This window comes from Trichosurus vulpecula, chromosome 4 (genome assembly GCF_011100635.1).
Source record: "Trichosurus vulpecula isolate mTriVul1 chromosome 4, mTriVul1.pri, whole genome shotgun sequence".
NCBI lineage: Eukaryota > Metazoa > Chordata > Mammalia > Diprotodontia > Phalangeridae > Trichosurus > Trichosurus vulpecula.
The window spans coordinates 76,830,489-76,847,447 of NC_050576.1; the positions used below are offsets into that span (position 1 = coordinate 76,830,489).

Here is a 16,959-nt window from a genome sequence, read left to right on the forward strand (position 1 = left end):
GAGAATGGGGACAACTCTCCCTAAACCCCTCTTCCCATCCCCCCAGGACCACCCTAGATCCATCCTACAATCTTTGTGTATATAAGTTTCATCTTGCCTGCATGAAGGTACTCAGATTCAATCTAGCTCAGATTGAATCTGGCCTGCTTGTGAAAACAAGTGTCACAAGGGGTAAGATTTCTTAAGACAACCCATTATGGTGAATCCTTAATAAACTTTGTCTTTTTCTTGGCTGAGGAGGCTTGAGTCTAATTCTTTTGGCAGGACCCAGTGTGTGAGTATTTTGGGGTCTCTCAAGCACCCCTAAAACCCTAGGTTCCCTACCATCACCATTTTTCTTTAGCCTCATCAATTGGAGTTCATTGAATAGGAGCTATTGGATTATCTGGTGAAGCAATGATTATAACCTTTGAGCAAGTCTTAAAGTTGAAATAGTGGAATCATTATCCCTGTACTCAAATTTTCTACTTAAAATTTTGTATGAATGTATTTGAACTTCATTCCTGTTTTTAGTCAATCTTTCATTTTATTTTTCAATTAACCATTTAGAAGGGAAAAAAAAGAAAAACAAAATCCTTGTGACAAATATGTATAGTCAAGCAAAATAAATTCCCACATGACATGATGAAGAGGATGATTCAAAGACATATGAGAAGACTCGTATGAACTGATGCAGAAGGACATGAACAGAACCAGGAGGAAAATTATTCAACAGCAGTACTGAGTTTCTGGTAGCTTAACTTTTCTAGTTGTTTGGGGGGAAGGATAGAAGAAGGGAGAAAAGTGAAGCCTGTTTTATCTCCAGTGGTTGTTTGGAATCCTGGAGCAACCATTTCCCCTTTTTTGGATCTCTTCTAAACTTTAGTAACCAAAGATAACAGAACCGTGAATTTTGTTTATTAGTTCATTTACTGTGCTTTACACATGATAGGTAATTTCTTGTTGGTGGCCTTAGCTAGGCAGTTGATTGTGATTTCTTTTTGACCCAACCTGATGAAAATAGATACTGGACCATGCCATCTTGTGCCCTAGGAGAGCACAGGGTGGAGTCCAGTTTCCATGGAGCTGTGTTTTTATTTTTGTTTCTTAATATTTCACTTCCTCTATAGTGATTTGAAGAGAATGCAGTGCTTGCTTGTCTCTTCTGGAGAATGAATGGGATGAAAGAAACACAGTTTGCTTTATTGGTTTTATACTTATTAGAAGGAATACATTTCCTCCGGTAGAAACAAAATCATTTCCCTGGAGCCGAATATGCAAGAGTATTAGTTGTGGGGTAAAGATAAAGGTGAATAAGACTGTATGTGCAAATTTAATTCTTTGGATCTGTGGGACTGGTAAGAGCAATGTCTGAACTGAGAGCTGTCTCTGCAGGAAGACTTAGCTCTACAAATTTAATTGGTGGTTTGATCCAAGGACCTGCTGGGAAGTCTGCATGAGGTGCTAACTCTGGAACATGTGACCTAGTGCAGTGACAGTGTCAAATCCCCTGTTGTCCCTTCCTCACCTCATTCTTTCCTACCCTAAAGAGCTTTACAGAGGTGATAAATTTTTAGATGAAGAGTGCCCTAAGCTAAGTCCCTTTTAGAGATGTGAGGATTGATACTGTGCCCTGCTCTTAGTCATAGTTTCTCATTCTTTATTCATGTTTATCTTCCATATTATCACCATCAACACCTACTGGTTCATTCCAGTAAGAGCCAAGTAGTTCCTGGGACAATGGACAGCATCAGACTAAGTTTTTAAAGTGAGGTAGCTTTTACCTCATTGGAGTGTGTGTGTGTGTGTGTGTGTGTGTGTCTGTGTCTGTGTGTGTGTGTGTCTGTCTGTGTGTGTGTGTTCAGTTTTATGAAAATGGAGTGGAGAACATTGTTTCTAAGGTCTTCTCTGTAGGATCTGAAGACTCCCACAGACGGGATATACTATGACCACATCTCTGGTTCTATCTCCTTTTATCTCTTACTCTGGTATGTCCCCAGATACAGTGATTTACAACTTCTTTTCCTTCTACATACTAATAATTATATTTTTGGATGCTTTTGCCATAGAACCAACAAAGGCCGGGATATCAAAACCATTAAGTCTCTACGTGTGCTCCGAGTTCTGAGACCACTGAAAACTATCAAGCGCTTACCCAAGCTAAAGGTATAATTTTCCATGCTTCCTGTCTCTGTGTACCCTATCACTACCTTATTTTTTGAGCCACTGACCTGTTTTTCATGTGATACCCTAGACATTTTTACTTTATCCAAGATGAACCAAAATCTGAGAAATCTAGCAAAAGGTCTTTCACCTCCTGATTCTAGTCTGAGACAAAATTTTTGTACCCTGTAAGGCCATTTGTGTTACTTAGTTGTTTGAATAATGTCCAGATTTGATGGGGATCCCACTAGTGAGGCCTTTGCTACTGGTACAGGTCAAAAACTCATCCATCATAAAAAGGGAGTGGGGAATACCTGGGGTCTTGGCAGTTACCTACTAGAAGATAGATGTACATTAGGCTAGATAAGCTTCCAAGCTAATGATAAGAGGGGGAAAAACAATCATATCTAAGTTTAAAAAGGACAAGAAATTGCATATAGTTTTAGAAACTGAGTGTGAACTGAAGCTGTATTCCTCTCAGAATCAATCAAAGCCAGTATGTGAGACTGACTCATGTGCCTAAGGACTTTCTATAAAAGAGAGAAGGTATCTTAGAATTGATGAAGAGATTCTGAGATTCTAGATGTGAGAAGTTGGAGGAACCATGGAACAGAGATCTGGTCATATGGCCAGAGGTCATATGATGGAAAGAAGGCTGACTCTTTTACCTACTACAACCACCTGAGAAAAGTCTATCAGGTTCAGCAATTAAGAGATCATTTGGGCAGATCTCCTGGCAGAGAGGAGTTCCAATTGAGTAGTGGGAAAAGAAGTCAGATAGCAAGGGATTAAGAAATAAAGGTAAGAAAGTAAAAACAATGAATGTAGATAAGTGGTTATGTATGAAAGGAAGGAGGGATATTGGACTAGCAAGGTCAAGGGAAGATTAAGGATGCGGGAGATTTGGGCATTTTAGTCAGCAATGGGAAAGAAGCCAATAGATAGAATTAGAAAATTATGGAGAGAAGGAATAATAAAAGGGGAATATTCCTAGAGGGGAAAGGAAGGCATAGGATACAAGCGACAAGTAGAGGGGTTGGTGCTGGCAAGAAGGGCCACCTTATCCTCTGAGGAAGGAAAGGAAGGAGGATAAATTGAGGGGATTCGAAATATAAAATTAGATGATAGCGGTGGCTTACAACAGATTCTCTCTCTCTCTGTCTTTCTTCTCTCTCTCTTTCTCTCTCTCTCTCTCTCTCTCTCTCTCTCTCTCTCTCTCTCTCTCTCTCTCTCTCTTTCTCTCATTTTCAATGAAATATGAAGTTGTCCTCTTCTGAGGGGAATAAGGAAGGTAGTGTAGATGCTCAAGAAGCCACCTTTTATCTTGTTTTGGGGTCTAAACCATCAAACCAGATTGAGGCAGCTTCTCTCTCTGAAGTGGTATAATCTTATATTACAATGTAGATGGCTTTAAAGATTCTATGAGCCTACAAGTGTCACTCACATTCCCCACAGTGTTGAGCTAATTAATCTAGTAATGCTTCACCCAGAGCATTGGAGAGACAACTGTACAGGATATGAGTGACCCCAGGGCTAGACTCACCAGTGCTCGAAACCTAAAAACCTAGAAAAGAACCTAAAAATGGCATGAAATACAATGAATTCCCATGTAATACTTCACAATTTATGGAAAGAGCACTGGAACAGGAGTCTCTGGAGGGAAAGTATCTAGTTCCGGTTTCTCCCTGCTTCACTATTGGACTGAAGTACCAGCTTTTGTTTGACTAATCTGTTTATCTTATCTTCCTGAAATGAAGTTAGGGATGATGAATGCCTATTGATATCCACTGCAGCTGATCTTTAGCCCTAACCAGAGTACAGTGAACACAACAGGGAGGTAATGTCTCCAGCCAGTTTCAAGAGTCTTTAACATAATGTGGATGAAGTGCTTTGAGCAACTTAAGGAAAAGTACGACCTTAATAATATTCAGCTTGGAAGAATTGATCACCTATTGTCACACTCTCAGGCAAAAAGCTAAAGAGGAAACCATTTTCTAGGTACAGATCTAAGAACATCACTATTATCTTTGTGAACAAGTCTCTTGGCCTCAGTTTCTTCACCTGTAAAATAAAAGAACTGAATTGCATTTTCTCTAAATGATCTTTCAGCTCTAACATTTTTTATTCAATGAGTGTTCATATCAGATATCTAAGCCAGAGTTTTCCCACCTATGTATGTGAAGGGTTGAACTAGATCAGGGGTGGGGAACCTGCAGCCTCAAGGCCACATGTGGCCCTCTAAGTCCTCACGTGTGGCTCTTCAACTGAATCTAAACTTCACACAATAATAAAAGGATTTGTCCTGTGAAGTTTAGATTCAGCCAAAGGCCTCACTTGAGGACCTCAAGGGCCTCAATGCCACAGGTTCCCTACCTCTAAACTAGAGCAATCCAGCATTTCTTGGGAATTCATTATGTGTGTCTGTTAAGCCTCTGCTAGGCCCTGGTGATACCAGAGACAAAAATGCAGCAGCATAGCTTACATTATATCAAGGAAACAATATGCAGACACATAAGTATCAATAAAACATATTTACAGTAAATACAAGTTCGTTTTGGGAGGGGGGGAGTCATAAGGAATAGAGTGCTTGACTTGAATCAGGAAGACCTGAGTTCAAATCTCATCTCATTACGACTTCTGGTTGAGTTGTTGCAGTCGTGTCCAATGCTTGGTGACCCCATCTGAGGTTTTCTTGGCCAAGATATTGGAGTGGTTTGCTGTTTAGTCACAGATAAGAAACTGAGGCAAATAGGATTAAATGACTCAGCCAAGGTCACACAGTTAGTAAGTGTGAATCCAGATTTGAACTCATGAAGATGGGTCTTTCTGCTTCCAAGCCTGTTGCTCTATCCATTGTGCCACCCAGCTGCATCATACACATAGCTGTGTAACTCTAGGCAGGTCATTTAACCTCTCTCAGCCTCAGTTAACTCATCTGTAAAGTGAGGATAATGATAATACCTCAAAGGGTTGTGGTGAGTATTGAATGAGTTAACATATTGGGTAAAGCACTTTGTAAACTTTAAAATACTGTATAAATACCAGCAATAATTGTTTTTGAACATGCTCATAGGCAGCAGAGAAGGAGACAGAAGATAGATGTTTGATGAGAGAGAGAAGGAGAGCAAGTGATTATAGCAATAGCCTGCCAGAAGAAAACAATCTTTCAAATTAAACATTCTATATTGGGCATACGTTCATCTCATAGCTCTGGGCCTCATTTTCCCCATCTGTAGAATGAGAGGATTGGCCGAGATGATTTCAAAGGTTCCTTTCAGTTCTAGGTTTCTGTGCTTCTTACCAAAGCAGAGTTCTCCACAAATAGAGCTTTGTGGGGAATTTCACAAAGGAATGTGCATGGATGGAGTAGTTTTGAACTCATTGGCCCTCCTATATCCCTTTTGATCTTATTGCTTTGGTTTATCTTGAACATAGAAGAAGATTTATCTCCTTTCCCTAGCAAACAGTCTTTTCATTCCTGTCCAGCAAAGGTGGCTTTTGTCCCTATGGTACCCTTTGCTTAGGGAAGAGGGTTCTCCTCATTGGGCTGTGTATAGATGATGCAGACTTTATTTGATCTTCTCATCGATAGTGGGGAATCTAAAATAAAAATGAAAGTCCATAGGCTTTGCAATGCAAATTAACTCCTTCTGTAGTTATTGATGGTTGTGTGAAGAAAAGACAGTGTTCGGTGCCAATCCGAGCTCTCCAATACCTCCCTATTCCACTGGCTGATGTTTGCTTCTCTCCGTAGGCCGTCTTTGACTGTGTAGTGACCTCCCTGAAGAATGTATTCAACATACTCATTGTCTACAAGCTCTTCATGTTCATCTTTGCCGTCATTGCAGTCCAGCTCTTCAAAGGGAAATTCTTTTATTGCACAGACAGTTCCAAAGACACAGAAAAGGAATGCATGTAGGTGCTGCAGATGGGTATGAAATCCTACCATCTACCATCTTCCTGAGAAAATAGGTCCTGTGGAGTCCCAGGATAATAGAATAAGTGCCTGAAAAGTTTAATGGGATTATCTTTACTGTACCCCTTCCTTGGTTATGGATTACCTTCAGTTTAAATTCCAAAAGTCACCTATATGTGTAATTCCCACACAACAGGGCCTCAAAGTCATCCAGCTATGCATAGAATTATCTAGCAAATTATAAGTCAAATTCTCTTTGGGCTGCTCAAGTGCAATGTTAGATGGGAACAACAAAAAAGGGAGGAGTCCCTTTTGGAGAAAAATCAATGCTTTTTTTATCGATGGATACATCATTCAGCACAAAAGTCAATTCTTTCCACCAGAAAAGGAATGGTCTGTCCTGAGATATATGTAGGGAGAACTGTTTCCTTCTCTTTCATGCCAAGTAAATAGCTCAAATCAAGGTCCATGGCTGCATTTTCTTCCCCTCCTTCCCTTGTTATACTTCCTAGGAATTCTCAGTTACTGCTTCAAACAATAGAGCAATCTTACCTTAGAATGATCACCCTGATTCATCATTCAGAAACCACTTCCATCAACCCATAAGATCAGGCTGTATCTATGCAAAGCAGTCTCCTTTAGATTATTTGGAAATAAGGAGAAACGTTGTCCCTGTTTGTAAGGGATAATTGAAGTACATCAATAGTCCTCTGACTTGAGGGTGGTCATTTGCTCAATTCAATCCAGCGCAATTCATCAAGCATTTATTAAGCACTCCTCCACAAGCCAGGCATTGCATCAACCACTGGGTGTACAAAGGTAAAAATGAAAGTAGTCCCTAGCCTTAAGTAGTTTACTTACTGGGAGAAAAATTTCTGAACACAAATAATTAAAGATAAAATATTTGCAGAGTAAATACAAAGTCATTTGGAGGGAAATATTAACATTTGGGGGATCTAAGGAGTGCTTCATATAGAAGGTGCCATTTGAGCTGACTGAGCTTTGCCTAAAATGGAGGTTGGGATTCCAAGAGAAGGAGGTTAGGAGAGAGAAGCATCTGGGCATTGGTTTATCCTTCTCACCTACCAGACCTTTGGCCAAATAGCTAAATGTGTTTAAGTACTTTAGTCTGACCATTCTCCTACTTTCTTCTTTCATATTTCCCCTCCTCTAATCCCCACAATGTCCCTCTGTGTTCCTACTTTTTTCCTCTTTTCCATCTGCCCCCATTTCTATTACTAGGGAAAAAAATTAGGTGGCAATATAAGTCACAGATTCAAGTCTTTCTGTACATCTACTCCCCCTAGCATCAGCATGTCATTGCCCAGCAGAATGGCAGACATTTCCTCTCTACATTATAAACTATGGTGATTATTATAAACTATGCTTTGCAGAGGCAACTATGTGGATCATGAGAAAAACAAGATGGAGGTAAAGGGTCGGGAATGGAAACGCCATGAGTTCCACTATGACAACATCATCTGGGCCCTGTTGACCCTTTTCACTGTGTCCACCGGGGAGGGCTGGCCACAGTAAGTAATGGAGCCTGCCTCTCTGTTAATGAACCCAAAGTGAGACTACGAGGTTTCTTTGAAAAGGTGATTCAAGTTGAACAGAATTGATTCTGCCATTATTCAAGGGGAAGTAAGTGCTTCTTATTGAGCAAGGTGAATAGAAAAGTGGTCCCACAGAATCCCTTTAGGCAAAAGTTGAAAGAAGGATGATAAGGCAAGAAAAGTATTTGAGAAAGGATGCCCTTGCCAATCAATGTAGGATCTGAAAGGTACTTGTAGAGCAAAGAACTTTTGAACACTTGACCTACACACACATTTTCAGGAGGACAAGTGCTGTTCAAACCAGGAGTTTCTCAAACAGCTCCACTCTCTGGGCACGTTTTCTACCTCCTAGCCTCAGAACTATGGGCTGAGGTTGGGAGTAAAGGAGCAACATTATAGTGAAAAAACAAATTGAAGCTAGAGATACCTTCTCTCATCATGACTTTTATGAGTAAAGCCTGTTTCCTTAATTACTATTAACTACATATATAGCTGACCATGTAGACATCCCCAAGCTACCACTTTTTGCCTAGTGGTAGCAAACTCTACTCATTTATAAGGAAATAGTTGAAATCTTGAAGGATGCATTTGCAAACCTAAACTATAGAATTAAACAACACCATTATACTCTTACTCTAGAGTTCAATACAAAATGAAACAATGATAAGAGCAATTTGCCATCTGTATTGAACCAGCAGGGTTATGGGCATCAGAAACTTGTATTATATGCCTAAACTGAGAAAGGAAAGGATAGCAAAAGAGGTAGGCTCATGAAATATAGAGCCCAGTCCCATGCCAAAGCTTTTATTGTTCAATCCATGATATGGACAGAGTAGCACGGGGTCATGGGAAGACTGGTGCAACTGGAAACCGAAGATCTAGGTTCAGACCCTAACACCATCATTTCAGGCTGCCACCGTGTGCTTCAGTTTCCTTATTTCATAAATGGGGACAGGAACACTTGTGAGGAAAGCATTTTGTAAGCCTTAAACCATTAGAGAAATGTCTTTTTCTCTCTATTCCCTGCGTCCCCTAGAGTTTTGCAGCATTCTGTGGATGTGACTGAGGAAGACCGGGGCCCAAGCCGCAGCAACCGCATGGAAATGTCCATTTTTTACGTGGTATACTTCGTGGTCTTCCCCTTCTTCTTCGTGAACATCTTTGTTGCTCTTATCATCATCACCTTCCAGGAGCAAGGAGACAAGATGATGGAAGAGTGTAGCCTGGAAAAGAATGAGGTAACATGGGCTGGGGGCTCAGGAGGTTCTAGGATGGATTTGTTAGTGAAAAACATGGAGGCAAAAAGCTGAATCATCTGGCCATGATCCCATGATATATTAGAGTAAGTAACACTAGATATGGTTCATATTTTACAAAACTTTGAAAGGTTTAAAATAGCGGATTGTTCAGAAAATAATCATACTGCTGCTATTAATAGTTCAAATTGTTTAGTGCTTTAAGGCATCATTTGCTTTGATAATCCTGTGAGGTATTATAGTCTATTATTATATATATTATAGTCCATTATAGTCTCCAGTTTACAGATGAGGAAGCAGGTTCAGCAATGTTACTCAGGGTTATGTATGTATTGGTTTCAGGAATTATTCAATGCCTAAGCACCTCATATGATATGTGATATGAAAGTGCTTCATTGCCTGTATATTCAGACTTCTTTCCTGTAGTTCTAAGTGGTCTCTTACTGATTTTGTCTAGGTCTTAGCCTTTTCCAAAAATTAAAACTGTCCTCAACACAACTTATGAAAACAAGGCTAAGGAGCCTGGTTTAGGGAATTTGAGTTCATGCTAACAGACTTGGCTTTCTTCCAGAGGGCGTGCATCGACTTTGCCATCAGTGCCAAACCACTCACCCGCTACATGCCCCAGAATCGGCATACCTTTCAGTACCGTGTCTGGCACTTCGTGGTGTCCCCATCTTTCGAATACACCATCATGGCCATGATTGCCTTGAACACTGTGGTGCTGATGATGAAGGTGAGAGGACTGTGGGCCACAAAGGCATAGAAGCTCCAGGGCTCAGACTTTTCAGTCATATAACTATTTTATATTGTCCCAAACATTGGGAAGATGTACTTCCTTAGTGCTAAGCTGCTGTCCTCTAACTGAAATTCCTTTTATGCCTGGCCCAACAGTCTAACCTCCGGGGCTCTTGGAATCCACTAAGTCAAACTTCAAGGAAATAGGTGACAGTATAATAATGTACACAGACCTCTTAAAACTGTTGTCACAAATAGGAAGAAGAACAGGTGATGGTACAAAGTAGACAGTCTCTAGAATTTTAAGGAGTTGCTGGGAATGGAGAAGAACTAATTCTCCTTTAATGCCATATGTCTCATTAAACAAGAAAGTTGCTAGAACTGCAATTTCACCTCTGGATAATAGCGTATTTAATATTCAGACTAGAATTCTAGGTTCCTATCCTATATACTTCAGTTTGTTCTGAAGAAACCATAGTCAGACAGTGCTGTTGGCAATTCCTGAGGCTTCGCATAGGACACGGTATCAGGCTATTCCTATGATCTGGAACATTCAGTCCATGAATAAGCATTTATCAAGTAAATACCTCCTATGTGCCGAGCACTAGGAATACAAAGAAAGATAAAAGACAGTCCTGGTCCTCAAGGAGCTCACAGTCTAATAAGGGAGACAACATGCAAACAACTATGTACAAATAAAATTATGAACAGGATAAATAACAGATATTCAACAGAAGGAAGATACTGACTTTAAATGGGGATCAGAAAAGACTTCCAGTAGAAGATGGGATTTTAGCTGAGACTTGAAATCAGAGAAGCCAGGAGGCAGAGAGGAAGTGGGAGAGAATTCCAAGCTTCGGGGGACCGTCAGTGAAAATGCCTAGAATCAGGAGATGTAGTATCTTATATGAAAAACATTTGTTCTTCTATAGAAACTAAAAGGCATCCCACCATGGAGATGAGACATAGCCAGTCTTGATTGACAGGTAGTATTCTTCTCTCCATATTGTCTTGACTCTCTCCCCCTATTTCTCCCTTCCTGCATCTATCTCTCTCTCTTTCTAACAGTACTACTCTGCTCCCTGTACCTATGAACTGGCACTAAAGTATCTGAATATAGCCTTCACCATCGTGTTCTCCCTGGAATGCATCCTCAAGATCATCGCTTTCGGCTTCTTGGTATGTCTCAGGGGTTTTGTTCCCAGCATCAAGGCTGTGCTTGTAGTGTCCTCTGGTACATTACTGACATTTGGTTTTGGTGTTAGTGCTTTTTCAGAAAGAGATACAATTTGCACATCTAAGCATAAACTGGTTTTAGTGCTCTGAAAACATCACTAGTATCAAGGCATAAGGCCATTTAGCCATGAAAGTAAAAAGCCCAGTTCTCAGCGTCTTCCATAACCAGCCATTTTTCCAGTCCATGCTAATTATTTTCTGAAAACAAAAGAACACTGACCATTGCTTTTTTTTCTTAAAACAGTGGCTTATATGGAGAAGGAATCAGAGAGAAATGGGAATTAAATGAACAGAATTTAGATATCCTGTCTACATTAGAACTAAGATTCTATTTTCAAATTGTAAATCTTCATCAGATTTTTCACCATATGAGAAATGTGCATTTTACTGTACTTTTGTTCGAGAACCCCCCATCTGATAACCTTTAAAAGCACATCAGTAAAATTTCAATGTTTCAGAGCCAAAAATAATCTCAAAGGTGATCTAATTCAGTCCTCTTATTTCATACATAAGGCAGCTAAGGGCCATCACTGTTTTAACTTGGCGCCCAAAGTCACTAGAAGGCAAGTCTCCTAGTTCCTATTGAGTTTATGTATGGTGGTTCTCATGGGTGGGATGGGGGGGGAAGTGGCATGGTTGTTGCATGAATTTTCCTTTTATATCTTCTCAACTTTTGATTATAATTTTTAAAAACACCTTATTCTGCAACTCATATGTTCTCCAAAGCATCAGGAAAGTCTAGACTTTTGCCTGAGTGTCCCCTAAGCCTTCCTTCCTTCCTTCTCTCTCTCATTGGCATCAGGGCTTGCAGTAGGTGCAGTAAGACCAGCATGTTGGGAGATCATTAGGATACAGACAAGCCCACTTGGCAGCTGTTTCACACTTATTTGGGGGTGTGAACTACAATTTCAAATTACATGTGTGTATGTCTTTCCCTGTAAGAAGAAAAATATTATTCATTATCTGAATACGTGTTTGGCTGTTAGTAGTTCCAACTTGGCTCCGGACTGTGTTTTGGTAATTGTTCTGCAGAATGATTGTCATGATTTCCTTTGGTTTCTCAAACGGTTTTTTGTTTAAAAAATGATTAATTTGATAATTTGGGAATTGAGTGTTGCCCACGCAGCTGGTTGTGATGTTGTTCATTGGACTCCCTTAGAATGCTGTGAGTGTTTTGAGACTGGAGAAATGAAAAGGAGATCAGGAGAACCCAACAACAAAGATATGTTTTCAATGCAGACTAACCCTGCTGAACTGTAAGAGATAGAGGACCCAACACCACAACAAGCAAAGCTTTTCAATTCCTTATAATTACTTGTGCATGGTCCTGACACTATCTTTGGTTTAAGCCCCTGAAGCTCACTGAATTGTGTTGAACATACATTTATGGACCATGATCCCACCCTGAGACTGCCTTCTATCCCCATCACTGCCCCCATCCCCTAAAGCTCTTACTCAAGATCAAGAAGCATTTCCATGTTTGTGAATTTCATAAAAATGGAACCTTAGTAATCACTTCCAGTTCATTTTACATTTTACAAATTTTGCTCATTTTACAAATGAGCAAAAAGAGGCCCAGAGAAGTGCAATAACTTGCCCAAGGTAGGTCACATAGTTAATCGTTAGCATAGCCACCAATCTATGCTTCCTGATCAGTGAGGTACAATGAAAAGAGACACTGGATTTGTTGACAGAGAAGCTGAATTCACATCCCAGGCCTGTTACCTAACCACGTGTTTGACTTTGACCTATCCACTCCACTGCTATAGGCCCTAGTTTCCACATCTGTAAAATGAAGGATTTGTACTAGATGACCTCTGACCTTCCTTTCCACTATAGATTCATGCTCCCCTTTGCGCCCATCTTATCACAAATGGGAACGTTTCAGCCAAGGTAAAGGTTAGGCAAAACTTCCCAAGACTTAAAACTTCAGTGGTTCCATATGAACTCTACAATAAAATATAAACTACTCCATTTTACATTTAAAGCTTTTTATAGTCTGGCCCCAACCTAACTTTCTAGAGTTCTTTCACATTCTTTCCTTTCATTCATTATGTCCCTGTCAAATTGGCCTACTTACCACATGTAGCCTAACCACAGTCTTCTACTCCCCGTGCCTTAGTGAAGACCATCTCCTGCGTCTGTAATGCTTTCTCTCCTCATCTCTGCCTCCTGGAGTCTGCAGCTCTATTTATGTCTCAGCTGAAGCACTTCCTCTTATTTGAGACTTTTTGATCAATCAGCTGATAAGCATTTATTAAATGCTTACTCTATGTCAGGCCTTGTTCTAGACACAGATGACCCAAAGACATTCTGTCACAGAAGAAAATATGTATATAAATAAGTATACATGAAAAATTGCAAAATAAAGACAATATATATTTTAGGTGGGGGGGGGGCTCTAAGTGTTGGGATTGGAGTTGCAGCAGGGTCTGGGGGTTGGGTATCAAGAAGGACTTCATGTAGAAAGTGGATCCTGAGGAGAATTTGGAAGGAAACATGGGACTTTAAGAGGCAGATGTGAAAGACCCAGAGATGGAAGATGGAATGCCGTGTTATGACAGGGTGTGGGAAGGAGAGTATTGTATAATAAGATTGGAAAGGCAGGTTGGGCTGAAGCTGTGAAGGGCTTTAACAGATAAATAGCAGCTTGTATGAGATTCTAGAGTCAATAGGGAGCCATTAGAAATGATTATGTAAGTGAGGTCTGGTATAGGTCAGATCTGTACCGTAGGAAAATAATTTTGGCACCCATGGGGAAGAATGATTGTAGAAGGAAATGTTAGAGGCAGAGAAAACAGGAGATTTCTGTGTCAGAAGCAGTATTGTAACCCAAACCTTTTGCCTCCAGAGCCAGTACTTTTTCCACTATGCCAAGCTGCCTCTCATGGGACACATCCCACCCTTTTCCATGATAGCCAAACACAGGGAGGGTTATCAAACACAACCCTACCACCTAACACTCCTCCCCTCCATCCTTCCTGCTACCACACTCTTCCCAACTTCCCACCTTCTCCCCCAAGTTTTAGCTTGAAGGAAGTTATAACTGCCACCTGTGTACCCATAGCAGCTGTTCAGGCTCCATTGGGGAAATTTCCCACCATGTGTTAATTTTGAGATACATGCAGCATATCTAGTTTGAAATATCCAGTAGGCATTTAGAGTTGTACCAATGGACCTCAGGAGAGAGCCTAAGGTTACGTATATAAATTTGGGAGTCATTTGCAGAGTGATGATAATTAAACCCATTGGCTCTGATGAGGTCACCAAATAACAAAATGAGGAGAGTGAAGATGAGAGAGTTAAAGACATCTTGAGGTAGACCCACAGTTAGTCGGCATGACATGAATCCTGTAAAGGAGACCAAGGGGAAATGTCATCGAGAGAAAGAATAGTGTCACAAAAATCCAGAAAGAAGGGGAAACATAACCGATGGTGTCAAATGCTATAGAAAGATCAAGAAGAATGAGGGCTGAAAGATCTGGTGCCTGGCAAATCAATCTCTGTTAGGTGCTTAGTATGTGCTAGGCACTGAGTGAGCTGTTTAGGTTTAGTTATGATATCAGAAACCAGATGACAAGGGGGTCAAAAAATGCTATGTGCTAGGCACTGAGTGAGTTGTTTAGATTCAGTTATGATACCAGAAACCAGATGACAAGGGGTCAAAAAATGCTATGTGCTAGGCACTGAGTGAGCTGTTTAGGTTCAGTTATGATACCAGAAACCAGATGACAAGGGGTCAAAAAATGCTATGTGCTAGGCACTGAGTGAGTTGTTTACATTCAGTTATGATACCAGAAACCAGATGACAAGGGGTCAAAAAATGCTGTGTGCTAGGCACTGAGTGAGCTGTTTAGGTTCAGTTATGATACCAGAAACCAGATGACAAGGGGTCAAAAAATGCTATGTGCTAGGCACTGAGTGAGCTGTTTAGGTTTAGTTATGATATCAGAAACCAGATGACAAGGGGGTCAAAAAATGAGTGAGAGCAAAAGAAATTGAAGTAATATGGGCAGATAGCAAGTTGCAGAGGGTGATATATAATGAGACATATTTTTGGACATGTATGAAATGGAAATTTATTTAACTATGCAAATATGTTGCAAAGGTTTTTCTTTTCTTTTTCTTTTTTTTTAAACTGTTTGAGGAGATTGCTCGTTTGAGGAGTTTGAAGGTTTGGGGAAAAGAGAAAAGTTCTTATCAACAAAAAAGCTGGGGAAATGAAGTTTGGTTGAGAAAAGAAGGAGACATAAAGGATGGTAGTTTGAGGGGGTTGTCGGATCTACTGAGTAAAAAATTCACCCAACACAGTTTCGTTTTTTGATAGTAGGGCACAATTTTTTCAGCACTGAAATTCACCTACTTGGGTACTTATATTGATCAAACTAACTGAATAATTATTTATTATCAAACAATGCTTATTCATAAGTCTGCCTTATCGTCCAGAACACACAAGATTTTTTAAAAAGTGAAATCATTGAGCATATTAATTTATTTTAGTGTGTAGTCACTGTGTAAAAAAAACTAAGCATACAGTTCTATACATTTTCCTTTAAAAAAAAACTACGAGTTAAAAAAAAACCCTGCTTTTTAAAAGAAACTCCTTCAACTGGAAGAACATTTTGAACAGATATGATTCTATTGCCCAAAACGATGTAATTGTGTCACCTACAAAAACTCTTATTTGCACACTTTTAAAATCTTGAAAACATAATTTTCTAACCTATTTTAAAATCTTCCAAGTGAGTTTTGGTGGTATTTTAACCCATTTGTTAAAAAAGTAGAAATGCAATGTTTTCTGACTAGGTTTCAAGAACAACTGTTTGACATAAGGAAAGATGGAATTTACTATTTGAATTTCAACCAAAACCTTTGTATAATTGGTGCATGGGATTGAAAAAGAGTATCATGAATTAACAAGGGGAGCCAATGACATACTTACTTCTTCCATTTAGCTGTACTTTTGTGATATATCTTTTTTCAGTTATAGCCATTAAAACTAAATGCTGAAATAAAGTAAACTCAGTAGTATACTTTTGAATTGGTGTATCGCAGTGTTATACCAAGATTTAAAAAAAATATGAACCATAAACATGGCTAATATAGAAAAATGTTTTGCATTGCTTTATACTTATAATGGACATCATATTGCTTGCCTTTTCAATGGGTGGGAGAAGGGCCTGAGGGAAGGAAAGAATTTGCAACTGAAAACAAATTTTAAAAAATTAAATTAAAATAAAATAATGCAGCATATTTAATCACATTGCTTCCACTAGAAATACCATTAGCATTTCTAGTAAGAGCAAATGGGATTTTGTACTTTTAATAAAAAATAAAAATCATTTAAAGTTTTTTATTTTATCTTTAGCTTATCTTTTTAAATTTCCTTTTTGTGTTTTATAGTGTACAATATATATTAGTACAATAGTATATGAACAAGATTTATAAATATATATACAAATGCAGGGGCATTCTCAATGTTGTTGTCTTTTTTAAATTAATAGGCATATGCAATCAAACACAGTTTGGAACCATTTGCCCACAAGAGTTCTACAGATAGATTTCAGGGAGCTCATAAACTTGGGGTAGAAGGGAAGTGAGTGACACCTTTATTTTTAATAACCTTTGGTTTTCTTTATTATCCTATATATTCTATTTTGCACATTTTTATACGTGATTCTGAGAAGGGGTCCATGGGCTTGGTTCACCAGACTGCCAAAGGTATCCAGGACATAACAAAGGTTGAGAACCTTTGCCCTAGAGAATGGATAAAAAGGAATATATACTTTCTCCAAGGTTTCACTGTACAGGCTCAATTACTTGAAAACTGAAGACCTACTAAATAGGCACCCCTATGAATGAAGAAAAGCCTCAGAGGATTGTTGGTATCTGACATGGGATTTGATCTCAGCATCATCTTTGAGTTAATGAAAAACCTACTTAAGCACTAACCCACATCACTGCCTATTTATGCATGGCACCTTGTCATTCAGGGAATTGTTTGAGTACCTATCTTGTGAACCCCAGCATGTCACAAGTGGGATTAGACCTGTTTTGCTTAAGAGAGCAGATCTTGGAAGAATGAGCAGAAGTGGCAGAAAATCAAATTTCAGCT

The 16,959-nt window shown here is 39.4% G+C and overlaps 1 protein-coding gene across 2 annotated transcripts in view; it reads left to right on the forward strand.

Moving 5' to 3' along the window:
* Positions 1-16,959, forward strand: part of CACNA1E (calcium voltage-gated channel subunit alpha1 E) — a 405,658-nt gene that overhangs the window by 345,259 nt on the left and 43,440 nt on the right. For both annotated transcript variants that reach the window (XM_036756876.1, XM_036756878.1), the window contains exons 27-32: positions 2,049-2,145; positions 5,897-6,057; positions 7,453-7,590; positions 8,651-8,852; positions 9,442-9,606; positions 10,677-10,787. In XM_036756876.1, the coding sequence (XP_036612771.1) occupies positions 2,049-2,145; positions 5,897-6,057; positions 7,453-7,590; positions 8,651-8,852; positions 9,442-9,606; positions 10,677-10,787 (874 nt within the window). The remainder of the gene's footprint in view (positions 1-2,048; positions 2,146-5,896; positions 6,058-7,452; positions 7,591-8,650; positions 8,853-9,441; positions 9,607-10,676; positions 10,788-16,959) is intronic.